General features: G+C 59.9%; 1 protein-coding gene across 2 annotated transcripts; it reads right to left on the bottom strand.

The window, feature by feature from the left end:
- Nucleotides 1-2,386: 2,386 nt before the first annotated feature.
- CHST3 (carbohydrate sulfotransferase 3) lies at nucleotides 2,387-10,527 on the bottom strand. 2 transcript variants are annotated; one of them, XM_054204940.1, is made up of 3 exons: nucleotides 10,429-10,527; nucleotides 3,772-4,002; nucleotides 2,387-3,618 (listed from the first exon to the last, which is right to left on the bottom strand). In XM_054204940.1, exons 2-3 carry the CDS (start codon nucleotides 3,906-3,908, stop codon nucleotides 2,388-2,390), a joined length of 1,368 nt encoding a protein of 455 aa, XP_054060915.1. In that variant the 5' UTR covers nucleotides 3,909-4,002; nucleotides 10,429-10,527; the 3' UTR covers nucleotide 2,387. The 2 variants fall into 2 exon arrangements, with proteins under 2 accessions (XP_054060915.1, XP_054060914.1); XM_054204939.1 differs by lacking the exon at nucleotides 10,429-10,527 and adding an exon at nucleotides 4,347-4,670.
- Nucleotides 10,528-13,025: the final 2,498 nt, after the last annotated feature.

The following is a 13,025-nucleotide window of genomic DNA, read 5'->3' as shown; positions in this document are numbered from 1 at the left end:
GGCCTGGCAGCGGCCAGGGCAGGGTGAGCAGGAGGTGCCTCTCCTGGGCAGGGGGGACGACACCCCCCCACACACCCCAGTTGGCACAGAGAGAATTCAGCTTTCATCTCAAAAGGAGCCACGTGTTCCTCATGGCTTCCCAATGCGCCTGGCACTGCGCGGGAGTCGGGGCTGCGTGGCTTTAATGGGAGCAATTAGCCCCGGCGGAAATCTGCACGGGGTGGGCGCACGTTTTCTTTCTGTCCTGTGACATTTTTGATGGGAAGCTGGAGGTTGGCCAGGAAGAAATGCTCTCGACTGAGCTAGAAATGGCAGGCTGGAGCCAGCCGGGGCTGAGGCCGTGCTGGCAGCGCAGGTGAGAATGGGGGGTTGTCGCCATCCCCTCTGGCCTCAGCGTTGTATTTCCCTTTATTTCTCGGTACTTCCTGCCCCTACATCTCACTTTTTGCCCCAGCCCTGCGGCTCTTCCACGTGCAGTGGGGTGGGACAGGGATGGTGGGCACACCTCTGAGGTCCCTTTCCTGGCTCTGGCAGCCGAGCAGCTCTTAACCCCTCGTGCTGCTTTGCAAAGCAACAAAAAACTTTATTCGCTTTGCAAAAGCCAAACTAGCAAGTACTTTTGTAGAAGCGCAGGCGAGGTGTTTGCCGTGGGTTCGGCCATGTTTCCCGCCCCCACCCCCTGCCCCCGTGTGCTGCCTGAGCTCCATGGGATTTTTCCCAGCATGCAGCTGCGGGGTATCCAGCTGACCTCAGTGACCCCGCCGCTTTCCCGGCAGGAAGCCTCCAAACAAAACCCCATTCACTCGGTGAAACCCGGGGCTGCTTGCGATGCTGGGAGCTGCGTGTGAGACAGGGAAGGGAGGAATCTGATGGCTCTCCATCGCCTGCGTGCCACGAGCGCGTCGCCCACCTTGCTCAATGCAAAGAAAAACCCACTTTTGCACCCTCTCCCGGGGTCAAGCACCTTGGCTCCGCACCTTGAGCCCAGATGCTCCCCGGCAAGAGGCAGCCGCGCACGGGGAAAAAAAGCCGTCACGGACAGGCGCCTGGGGCTCCGTCGTGGCTGCTCCCTGCCAGCCGGCCCCCTGCTCCTCAATACCACCTCTGTTCTCCCTCTTGGGTCAAAAAACACGGCTTTTGTGAGCTTGGCCCAGCGGTGGCTCGTCACTGGAGCCCTGGTGTGTTCCTCCCGGCTGCCCTCCGCTGGCAGAAACACAGCCCAGCTGCGGCCAGCTGCTCCCGCTGCCGGATTTTTACTTATTCATTTTTGCTTTCAGCCAACAGCTGGGGAGAGGCGAGGTGGGGCTTCTGGGTGAGCATCTGCACGGGCCAAACACCCCAAAACTCCCCTTGCCTCAACCAAACCCCAGGTACGGGTCACCCACCAGCAAACATTTCTGGGGCTCCCCCCTCCCCAGGCACATGAATACCAAGGAGATGGGAGGTGATTTGGACTCTCTGCTGTTGTATTTTTGTTTTTAATTAAATAAGTCCGACTGTCTTCCAGCAGGCGCCGTGGTCCGCAGTCACTCCTGTGCAGGGTGGGTGCAGCCTTGGCACCAGCTCCGCTGGGGGTCTGGGGGGTGTTATAGCCCATTGGTCCCCGGGGGTCTCCCAGCAGGGCGCATGGTGGTCCCCGGCTGAAATCTTACCTCAGCACTGTGTGTGTCTCTGTTCCTTTGCGGTACAGTGTGCGGCTTTGATTTTTTTAGGCTTAGCTCCTTGACCTGCTTGCCCCTCTTTTTCACATAACAAATAAATAAATGGGCCTGGTGACCCTGGTATGCAAATACACAGGAAAAAAGGAAAAAAAAAAAAAACCAAACCAAATCCCCCAAAAACAACTTTGAAGAGCACCAGTCCACAAAGTCACCTCATTTCATTGCAGCCCAAGTGCTGGCCGGTGCTCCATGGGCGACTCCTGCCCCGGCTTCACCTTCAGGGCGGTTTCCAGCCTGTGCTGGTGTACGAAGGCACTAAACTAGTAAGGCCTCTAGGGTCCGGGTCCTTCCTGGCACTGCAGGGGTCTCGTCATTGCTTTGTCCTAGCTGTGGGGACAACGTGGAGGCGCTCGGCCCCACCACCTCCTCTTCCTTGGTGCAGCCCCTGAGACAGGGAGGTGGCCCCAGCACCGAACACCCGGCTGCCCCTCACCCTCGTGATTTCCCCATTCCCAAAGAAATTGTGTAATTCAGGCTCTGCGGGACCGCAAGGTCGGCTCCACTGGGATGCTCTGGCTCCCGGTGCTGCCACTTTCCACCCAGCGGCGGCAGCAGCAAGGAGCGTCTCTGGGAGTGGGGACCCCCGGGTCTCCTCCGGGCCGTCCGGGAGCGTGGCCGCAGCCCCTCATTCCCCCACGCTGCCATCCCCCCCCCCCCCCCCCGCCATTACGTGACCCAGGAGGGCTGTGCATCCTCCAGCAGGCTGAAGGAACGGTTAGCCAGAGCGGCAGGGCTGCTAGCCAGCTTGTAGCCAAAAAGGTGCATGGCTGGGGCGCAGGCGTCCTGCACCACCTGCGCCAGCTTGAAGGGGATGCTGAACCGCCACTTCTCGAACTGCTCAGAGGAGTTTTTGCGGGTGGAATAGACACCGTTGCCATCACGGGGCGCCTGTGTGTTTTTGCTGATCCACTCCTCCACCTGCGGGGTGAGGGGGAGCCCGGCAAAGCGGTACATCTCCTCCGCCTTCTGCAAGGGTGCCCGTGCCACGTCCTCGTAGCGTACCAGCATGTAACGACCCCGCAGCCAGCCTGGCCGCCGCAGCCCCAGCTCAGCCGACAGACGGATGCTCTCGCAGTTTCCCCGCAGCCGCTGCACCTCCTCCTCATGGAGGGGAGCCTCCCCTTCGGATGCCCACTTCTTCCAGGTCTCGTACTTGCCAGAGAAGGCCACCATGCGGGAAGCCAGGACGGCCCGGGGGTCCCGCACCAGCTGGATGATGCGCACATCCAGACGGGGGTCCTCCACCAGCGGCTGCAGGAATTCCAGCTGCCGGATGCGCACTGTCTTCAGGGCCACATGCTGCTTGCGCTGGCATGCCTCGGCAGCCAGGGTGATGTTGAGGGGGCCGCAGCGGCGGTTCTTGCAGTGGTACTTCTCGAAGACCTTCTTGGCGCTGGGTGTGCAGACGGGGTCTTCGCAGAGTGAGCGGCTCGAGCCTCGCCGAAACATGAAGGGCGTGAGGTGGCCCTCGGGGGCTGGCAAGATGAAGCTCTCCAAGATGTAGAGGTCGCAGAGGAGGAGCTGCTTGAGAACGTCCCGGTAGACCAGGGCCGAGCCCACTGCGTTGGCTCCCCCCGGCTCAAAGGTCACTGTCCTCTCAATGTGCCAGAGGGGCTCGAAGAGGTAGAAGATGCTGCCTTGCTGGTTGAAGAACTCCCCCACGAAGGAGGAGCCGGTGCGGGTGGTGGCCATCAGCAGGACGTGTCGCCGTGGCCTGGGGTCCCCTTCACCCACCAGCTGTAGGGTGACGTTGTGCAGGTGGGACCTCAGCTGGGAGAAGGCAGCATCCAGCTCTCGCAGCGAGGCCAGCGAGCCGTTCTCAGCCGGTGCCGGGCTGGCCTCTGTGCCATTGGCCTCCACCAGCACCTGTGGCAACTGCTTCAGCTTGTCCGACACCCTGCGGGGAGACCCAGCCCGGCATGGAGGGGAGCGGTGCCAACCCCATGTCCCAGCAGGGGGTTTTGGGGGTGGCTCCTGCTGAACAGAAGCTCGGGATGTGGGGGAGAGGAAGGGTTAAAAGCATGGGGTGGCTTAGGAACCCGCTCCCTACCTGGAGATGAAGTTGTTCTCCTTTTCGATGATGATGAGGCCGACGACGAAGACCAGCAGAACAGCGTACTTGCTCCTCATCTTCAGGCAGTGCAGCAGCTCCCAGAAATCCTGGGGCAAAGCGCATCGGATCTCCATGGGGACTGCACACACACGTCCCTCCTGCCTGCAATGGAGGTGTCCTGGGCTAGCCACCTCCCGGCATCCTCTGCCCTGCCCAGGGCAGCCCTGCCTGCAGAGAGAAGGAGGGTCAGCACAGTGGCAGCTCTCTACGGTCGGGGGGGACGCTGATCCTTCCCACAAGAGGTGACCAACAAGGCCTTGAGCAGTAAAAAAGGTGGGGGGGGGGGTGGGGGGGGGGGTGGAGGAGGGTGGGAGGTTGGGGCAGGTGGGTGTGCTCCATACTGCTCCCATCCCAGCCACGAGGAGCAGCTGCCTGAAGCCCCCATCAGACGCTTCCCCTCCATCCCAAAATACCACTGCCTTATGGGACCCCTTCCTGCACCTCCACCGACCGCCCCTGCCAGCCCTGAATCCTAATCCCCGCTGGCTGCCTGCTCCCCGCCAGCCAAAAACCTGCTGCCAGCAGCGAGGGACCCCCCTGGGTGTGAGAGCAGCTCCTCAACCCGATCCATGGGCCATCTTGGCTCCCAGCCCTCTGGAAAGAGCTGCTTTTGGGGACGGGTGCAGGCTCCACCGTAGGGCCCCAGCCTGGGGCTGCTCGGCTTCCGCCTTCCTGCAGCGCGACAGCGGCTGCTCAGCCATGAAAATGAAACCCAGAGGGTTTCCAGGAACGACAGCGGACCAGAAAACGCTGCTGCTGCTGATGGTCCTGTGCGGGTCATAAAATTCTCCCAGTGGTATTTTCCCGAAAAGAAAAAAAAAAAAAAACCAACGAAATGACGATGCATTCACTTGGCACAGGATGCAAAACCCGCCGGGAGACTCGGCATTCCCCCCCCCACCTCCCAGCAGAAAAGACCCACCCCACAAGTGGGATGTGGCAGGGGTGGTTTTTTTTTGGGGGGGGGAAAGCTGCCATTTGGGATGGTGGGGCAGGTCCCTGGCACTTGTCACACGTGCTACCTGGCCACTGGTTCACACGCCCAGTGTCCAGCTGGCCGCATGGGCAATGCTGTTTGCTTGTCCCGCTTCCCTGGCCAGAATTCCATTGACTCAGGGAAAGTCTATTTCGATTTGGTTTGGCTCCTGCCAGTCTGACCCTGGCAGCTTCCCCCCCCCGACCCCTGCTTCCAGGGGGAGCCTGGCAGAGCCCTCTCCTTTGGGGGGACCCCGGGGTTTGCCGGAGGGGAGATGCCCCAGCCAAGCAGCAGGCCCTCGGCAGGGTGTGGAGGGGGGAAGCCCTGCCAGGCGTTGCGTCACACCCCAACCTCCTCAACCCCGGCCATCTGGGGCCAAAAAATGTGCATTTTTCGGTGTTGCTTACTGGGAAGGGGACACAGGCAGGAGGAAAAGGATGTGTCCCACAGTCCCCAGCTTGCCCGGTCCCCGGCGCTCTCTGCGGGAGGACCAGGAGTTTCCCAGCTTGAGCAAACCGCTCAGCTCCTGGGGCTTGGCTTTGAGCCACCCCCTTCCCAGCAAAAGCTCCTAAAAAGAGACACCCACGCGCCCAGGGAGCCAGCGCTTGGTTGGGACACAGGGCCCTCAGAGAGCCCCAACAGCTCTCAATCCCGCCCCCCCACCCCACCCCCAGCTCTCCCCTTTCCCCCTGCAGTGAGTAGCACGGACGCCCCCCCCACACACGTATATGTGTGTGTTTAACAGCCCTGTTAGTTTAATTTGTCAGCAGGCTGGTGGCTGGGGCAGGTACCTTTCGCCATGCCATCCCCTGAGTCCCCCCCTTCCTCTGTCCCACTCTGCGCCCCCGTGATGACAGGACTTGTCGGAGTATTTGAGCAAATGAGAGAAGAAATAAAATACAAAGCCCTCAGCGCGCGGCCCGGTCTCTCAGCGCCCAGCGGAGCTGCTGCCTTCGCCGCTGCAAAGGATTTTTGGGTTTGTGGCGTCTTGGGGAGCGGTGGCAGCGGTCTGCATCCCTGCCCTCGCCTCCCTGGGGCAGGGCACCGTTCCCTTGCTGCCCGGAGCACACACGCAGTGGGGGGATGGCATGTAAAGGCGTGCTCAAACAAAATCCCTTGGCAAAGCTAGCCCGAGGTTTTCCCCCCTCTCATGTCCCCAGACCACAAATGATGCACAGACCGGGAATTATTCACAAGGATGACACAGAGAGCCGTTTCCAGCAGCGCTGGCAAAAAAACCCAACCCAATTCACGGGCCCAGGGCAGACATAATTCATTAAATAAACAGCCGGCTGCCAATGTCCTGCCTGGGGACCCGTGGGGTGGGGGTGGCAGGCGCGGGGGGGACCCTTGCAGGGCTGAGCTTTGGGGTTGGGGGGACACACAAGGGGGGTAACCTGTCGAGGCTGCTCAGCATCCTAAAGCTCTTCCTCACTGGGGCCCGCGAGGTGCAGCCTGGCCAGGGCGGCGAGCAAGCCACAAGCGTTCCTTTGTGAGTGGGAACAGAAGGGCTCTGTGCGCCCCGTGTGCTCCCCGCTGGGGCTCTGCCGGGCCGGGAGGTGCGGGAGGGCACAGAGATGTCTCCAGGAGAGCTGACGGGATGCTGCTACCACCCACACGCCCACGCCCAGGGGATGCGGGACGCTCACACTGCCCCACTGGTGGGAGCAGACGGACAGACAGCCACCACCTCCGCTGGCCAACACTCTCTTGCTCAGCACATCTCAAAGCAAGGTGGAGTAATTTTCACGAGCACTAGACTGAGACAACCCGGAAAGTGGCACACGTGGCTCGGGGGAACTCCCCCCCCGGCGCTGCTCCCTGCCTTTTCCCATCCCTCAGGCTGGGAATGCTTTTCCTTTCAGCTACAATTCCCAGTGTCAAGACGATAAAAGGCTTTGCAGATTTCCCAGCTGAGTCAAAGCTAGCAAAGGGGCTTTTTTCTTTTGGGGGGGTGGTGGGGGTTTCGTTCCCATGCAAAGCTGCTCAGGTGGATACCCGCCACTACTAGCAAGTTAACTTAACCCTGACGCAGCAAGAAGGAAGGACTCAGACGTACTGGAGATGCCAAATCATTCAAGTCTGCTGCAGCAAGTCGGCTCATCGGATGGAGGTGGGGTGAGAAGGGGAGTGTAGCCCCAGGGTGGCCCAGGGCAAGGCCCATGGTGAGAGGAAGGAGGGAAGGGATGCTTTTGTCACCCTTCTACAGGGCAGTTTTGCAGGACCGCCTGCCTGAGAGAGTGGAGCCGGGGTTTTTCGTCTCAGTTTTGGGAAAGGGAGAGTCTTTCACGAAGCCTTGGGGCTCTCATCCCCCCTCCTCCAGCTGCCCCTGACACCTACTGGGTGGGATCCAGGAAAGGAAAGATGCCTCCGGGCTGGCTGGGGAAGCCAGTTGGAGGTGAAACTGGATGGAGTCACATTTTCCTCCAGTGACTCAACAGGCAACAATGGAGCTCCCGGATGAGGAACGGCGGTGAAGAACCTACTTGTGCGCTCCCTCCTTGCCCGAGATCCCTCTGCCCATCCAGCCCCCTGCCTCCCCCCATGCATCCCTGCCCGCCTGCCGGGAGAAGGAGGGGAACCTATGATTCTATGACAACCTGCGGCTGAGCTCGCTGGCCCCGGAGTAATTCTGCAATGCTCTGCTTCATCAGATTAACAGCAGCAAGGTGAGACAGTGGAACACAGGGGCTGAACAACAAAGAGATAAGGCACACGAGTGCTTATCTGCTCTCCCCGCTGCTCTTTGTCTGCAAACTTGGGGATTAAAACACCACCCCCCCCACCCTGGGCTCCCCTCTGTATTTACTCTATCAAGTATTTCCGCTCACGAGCTTCCTCCCAGGGCTGGCCTTGGGAAACATGCCACCGGTGCTTCCCTCTCTGCTTTCACCTCCCAGCAATTTTCGTTCTGCCCCTGGCTCTTTTCCAAGGCGATGGCACAAGCGCGGCACCACTTCGGTTTGCCAACACCCCCCCAGTCCCCGGCGCAGCAGAGAGGGCTGCCCAGGCAGGTATTTTTTGCTTAAAAACATGTGCACTCAAGCGAAAAAAAAGGGGAAAAAAGTCACCTCCTCCTATGACGTTTATAAAGTTGCCTAGAATAGCCCTAAGCCTCATCAAATTGAAGCCCGGAAACTGCCCCATCGGAGGAGAAAGCTGGGAATGAACTTCTGGCTCATTCTGGGCAGGGATGGGGCACTGATGCTTGCGGCAGCCCCAGCCCATCCCACCGCTGCACGGATGGTGTAAGCAGGGGCCATGTCCCCCCAGGAAGGATGGGAAAGGCTAGGGGGCTGGCCCTTGGCTTGGGCAGCCCTCCGGGGACACGGCCAGGGATTTGCTTCTCTGTATGTTTGGTCAAATTAAGGCAAGAGCAAAGCTTGTTTCTCCTCCCCTCATTCCCTTCCCAGCTCTGCCCCTTGGTCCTTCAACCCGCCTCAGCTTGGTCCTCAGCTCTCCTCTTAACCAGGCACCCTAGTGAAGGATGTCCCTGCTAGGACAAAGGCATCCTCCAGGAGATGAACTATGCCGGTGAGGAGGTCATTGGTACAAACAAGCACCAACTGCAATGACTTGTTTGTCATTGCGTGTGCTCTCAGACTCCAGGTGCACGTGGTCATCTTCTGCCTGCTATTTATCATCCCCCCGAGGAGGCACTCTGGGTTCTGGGATGACCCATCCTCGTGTCCCAAAAACCGCTGCCCAGAAAGGATTTAGAGTCTGGCGTTGGGCACAGCAATGCTGGTGACAGGACCAGCCCAGGCTTCATGGCCAGGACAGAGAGGTCTTTGCTCTCTCTCACCTTGGATGGTGTCCAAAGAGAGGTGTTTTCTCCTGACCCAGGAGAGGGGAGAGCTGTTGCTGTTGAGCCCCTGGTAAACGTGATGGGACTTTCAGAGACATCAGTGCTGGCCGTGGGGGTAAAATCACACATCTACAGGTGCACCAAGCTGTGCTGCCCTGGTTTGATCCAGACCAGGAGCCAGTGGGGACCATCTGAGCTGGCTAACAAGCCAACAACCTTGAAACCAACTTGCTGGAAAACACAGACGTCGGTGAGGTGGGTTTTGCACCATCACCTGCAGCAAACGCATGTGACCGAACACGCCAACCTGCTGGGCAGCAAGGAGGTCCAGAGAACAGGCCACCAAGATGGGTAAGAGGACCACCCGGCTCCCTTTGCACAATGCTGGCCGCTGTGCATGCCATCGCCCCCCGGCTGCACTGGGAACCGCAAATGCCCGTCCCTGCTTCAATGAGCCCTTTCTCTGGGGTGTAGAGCCCGCGGTCCCTCCCACCGCCCCAAGCTCCTTCTCCACGCTAGCCTGGAAGCTCCTCCGCCAAACCCACCCCGAAAAACAGGGCTGCTGCTCGCTCCATGCCCCACTCCGCTCCATTTTCACCCTGAGACGGGCATCTGTAATGGTCTGACAGGCGGTCAGCGTTGTTCACTGGGGAAATACCGAATCCCTGCTGCCCTTGGGAAAATGTAGCCTCTGCCCAGGTTCTGGCAGTGCAGGGAGACCAGAGGTGTGAAAACGAGTCCTGCACCGAAGCAACTTGGCAGATGTGGGAAAATCGTGGAGTTAAATCCCTGCCACAGTGTCGTGTTGTAAATCACTGACTATGGAAAAAGGGACACTTTCCCCCAGGGACTGAAGCCAGGCTTGGGACTCATGGTGCAAAGGTGGGGTGGGGTGCGGGCAGGTCCCCAAAACGTGGCCGGGAGTGGCTGCTGGAATCCCTGCAGGCGCTGAGCAGGGACTCTGGGCGGCTGGTCCTTCTCCCCCCCAGGTATCACCATGCCAAACAAGTCCTGTCTGGGTGTCTGAGACCCGTAGGGTGCCATCGGGATGGCCGTGCCCCCGCTCCGGCAGAAAAGCCACTGGCTCCTGGTGGCCAGGAGCCAGCTGAGCGCCAGTGTGCCCCAGCCAGCCCCGGGGCAGGAGGGAAAAGGGTGAGGACAACTTTCCAGTGCTCCCTGGTAGGAGCTGACAGGCCGGATGATGCAACTCCGGGATGGTTGTGAAAAAGTCTCCTGTTCTCGACGCAGACACGCTTCGCTTCGGACAGAAGCTCAGCCTTGCGGCTGGAGAGCTCGCCCTTATTTCATTAATATTTTTTTGTTTTGTTTTGTTTTGTTTTGTTTCCCCCCCTCTTCTTCTCCTCCGAAAGAAAGCTGCTGGGACGGCCATGTGCCCGAGAAGACTTTCTCTCCCCAGGCAGGGCGCTGGGACCTCCGGCTGCCCCGCCGGCGGGGAGGCATCGCCGCCGCCGCTGCCTGGCTGCCGGGCGGGGGGTTGGGGGGTGGGGTGGGGGCGCACGGAGACAAAGGAGCGGCCGAGGCCAGTGGGAGCACAAAGGAGCCGGCGGAGCCCGGGGCCGCCCCGGCGGGGGGCTGCGATCGCGGACCCCCCCCCCATCCCCCGGCCTCCCTGGGCCGGGCCCCGCTTAGCCCCCCGGGGGGGGGGGTTGGCGGGGTGACGGCCCCCCCCGCCCCCGCCATCGCACGCCCAACTTCCCGCAACTCCCCTCCGAGCCGGGAGAGAAAGGCCCGACCCCCGCCGCCATCCTCCCGGCTCCAGACCCTCGCTCCCGCTCGCCGCTGCACCTACCCGGGGCGAGCTCGCCTGGTCCTGCCGTGCGGGCGGACGGCACGGGTCCCGAAAAGCAGCGGCTCCCCTGCTTTTTCTTCACGGCGCTGTCATCCTCCCTCCCTCCCTCCCTCCCCTCTTCATTCCTTCCCTGCCTCCCCTCTTCCCTCCCTCTTTCCTTCCTTCCTTCCTCCCTCCCGGGGAGGCGGCGGGGGGGAGCGGTCCCGGCGCCCGGACGCGGGTCCCGGGGCGGAGCTGGGCAGGGTCCCCGGGACAGCCTCCCCGCTGCCTCCCCGCTGCCTGCCCGCCCGCTGCCTGCCCGTAGCTTCGCCGACGCTCCGGCGCTGAAAACCCGTGAGTCGCCGGCCCCAGCCCCGAGATCGATCCGGGGCTGGAAGGGGTCGCCTGGGGGCTGGGAGGGTGTTAATGGCGGGGGGGGGCGGGGGGCTGTGACCACACACACACCCCCTGGGAAAGTGTCCCACCGTGGCCGAGGCGAGTCCCTTCCCGAGTACCGTGGGGCCGCAAGCTCCTGCCCGGGCTCCTGCCCAAAGCAGGGTCACGCCGGGGTGGTCAGAGCTTTATCCTGCAAAGCTCCAAAGATGGAGCTGGCACAGCCCCTCCAGGCAGCCTGTTCTCGTGGGGAAAACGTTTTGGTTTTTTTTTTCCTCCAAACCTCTCCTGTCCCACCTCTTGCCCTCCCACCACCTGAGGAACCTGGCTCCATCTTCTCCGTGACTGCCTTGCAGGCGCAGGAAGGCTACTTCTCCTTATCCCCAGCCAAAACTGGCTCCGGGGTCAGCAACTTTCTCCCCAAATTACCAAACTCCATTTTCTCCCCGCACAGGAGCTGTGGGTGGGTTTGCCCCATGCAATGGCTGAACACCTTAGCGAGCATGTGTGGGCTAGGAGTCAAATCATCTTACTGGGAGTGGACCAGGAGCTTTGGGGCTGTCACTGTCCCCGAGGGTCTGGCATTAAAGCTTATAGAAACGGCTATTCTGGCTTATGTGCAGAAATTCATACCACTCCCTCAGAGCTCTGTAACATTAGACACCGAGGAGCTGAAAGACATCTGGCTTTGCAGGCAGAGAGAGATACGGGAAAAAAAAATAGCCCCCATAAAAAGTTTCAGCACTCTTTCACATTCCTGGCATAGTTTTTCTGCTACGCATGTGGCATAGGTGAAAAAAAAAATAAAATAAAAATGCAGGTTTTTCTTGGCATTCATGTGCAACGACCTGCGTAGCTCATCGGTGGCTTCCTATCAGTGAAGGTAATACGTTCGGGTTTACACACGGAGTGCCAGCACCGTGCTTGAAGCAACAGTGGGTGTGTGCAAACCTATACGCGTGTGTACTTTACATATATATATATATATATATATATGTAAAGACATATATTAACATGGGGGTGTTGTGGACCTGACCAGTGTTGCGTGGGGCTGGTGGCACAGTCCGTATGCAAACATCAGCTCAAGAAAGGCCGGCTGTGATGTCTGTGGGTCTAGCCTCCACCCGTCCATACATCCTTCTGCTTTTTCTGGTTGCAGCGGGCATCCCGTAGCCAGTAACTCCGTGATCCGGCGGCAGACGGGCACAGGAAGTCTGGTTCACCCCTGCTGCAAGCTCTGGCTCCTGTATCATCGCCAATGGAGCCGGGGTGACGGGCAGTGTCTCACAAACTCAGCCCAAATGAAGTGAACCCAGGGCTTGCAGGATCAGGCCTGCGTAGGCTGTCAGGTTAATCACATCAAAAAGCGCAGATAAGTCTGGCTGGCCCCAGGCTGCAGGAATTTCGTGGGGTTTCGAAACATGGCGAAGCATTTTTTAACTCCTCGCTTATTTCCGTTGAAACAGGGAATTTCGCCTTGGATTTTATGGGCAGAGGAGATCTTGGTGAAAATACAGCCCTAATACGTAAATAGCTTTGAGATGAGGGCAGAGAGAGGCCGGCGGCGAGTGGGACGCCCACGCGAGAGGGGTGTTGCTGCTTTTGTAGGATGTCCCCCCTGAACCCCAGGGGGGATGGCAGGAGCAGAGGGGGGAGCATTTAGCCTCGGCTGAAGCCCACCACTCCCTGCACGCACACACGGAGCTCTGGATGGAGATCATCTTCCCACCTCATCGATAAGTAAAGCGAGCACAAGGAGGAACAGAGTGCCTCCCCCTCCCTGCAAATTTCCAAGAGAGGCGACAGGAGGGGCAGGGAGTTGTGTTTCCTCTGCTCTTCGCCGGCCGCAGGATCGCATTCCCTTCCTCACCCACTCCTCTTCCTCCAGGGATAACAGAGACTGCTCTCCTCAATCCATGTTGCACATGCATGTGCACGCATGCTTGTTGTATGGGAGGAGGCAGGGGAATGGCACCCGGAATGACATCAGGAGCAAGGCAAGGGGGATGCGTCGCTATAGCAACGAGGATGCTCTGGGGGTTTCGGGGAATAAAGGCATCTGATGCTCGTTTTCCGCCCTCAGTCCAAGTTGATGATATGGTGGTGACCAGGTTGGATTCCGATTTCAAAAAGCCTTCACTGGCCATTGCTCTGTTGGAGCCAGGGCAGCGTCTGCCTAGAAATTTGCCTGCAAATTGGATGTTGCCAAATTCTGTACCCACGTC

Source organism: Rissa tridactyla, chromosome 6 (genome assembly GCF_028500815.1).
Source record: "Rissa tridactyla isolate bRisTri1 chromosome 6, bRisTri1.patW.cur.20221130, whole genome shotgun sequence".
NCBI lineage: Eukaryota > Metazoa > Chordata > Aves > Charadriiformes > Laridae > Rissa > Rissa tridactyla.
This window is presented reverse-complemented; position numbering and strand designations above follow the sequence as displayed.

Bases quoted from the DNA above. Each gene is read 5' to 3' on its own strand.
- CHST3 (XM_054204939.1), bottom strand. From the start codon at position 4,615: ATGACCCGCACAGGACCATCAGCAGCAGCAGCGTTTTCTGGTCCGCTG. The intron at 4,003-4,346 runs GTTTTTGGCTGG...TTCTCTCTGCAG, and splicing joins TCCCTCGCTGCTGGCAGCAG to GCAGGGCTGCCCTGGGCAGG. The intron at 3,619-3,771 runs GTAGGGAGCGGG...GTCTCCCCGCAG, and splicing joins GAGAACAACTTCATCTCCAG to GGTGTCGGACAAGCTGAAGC.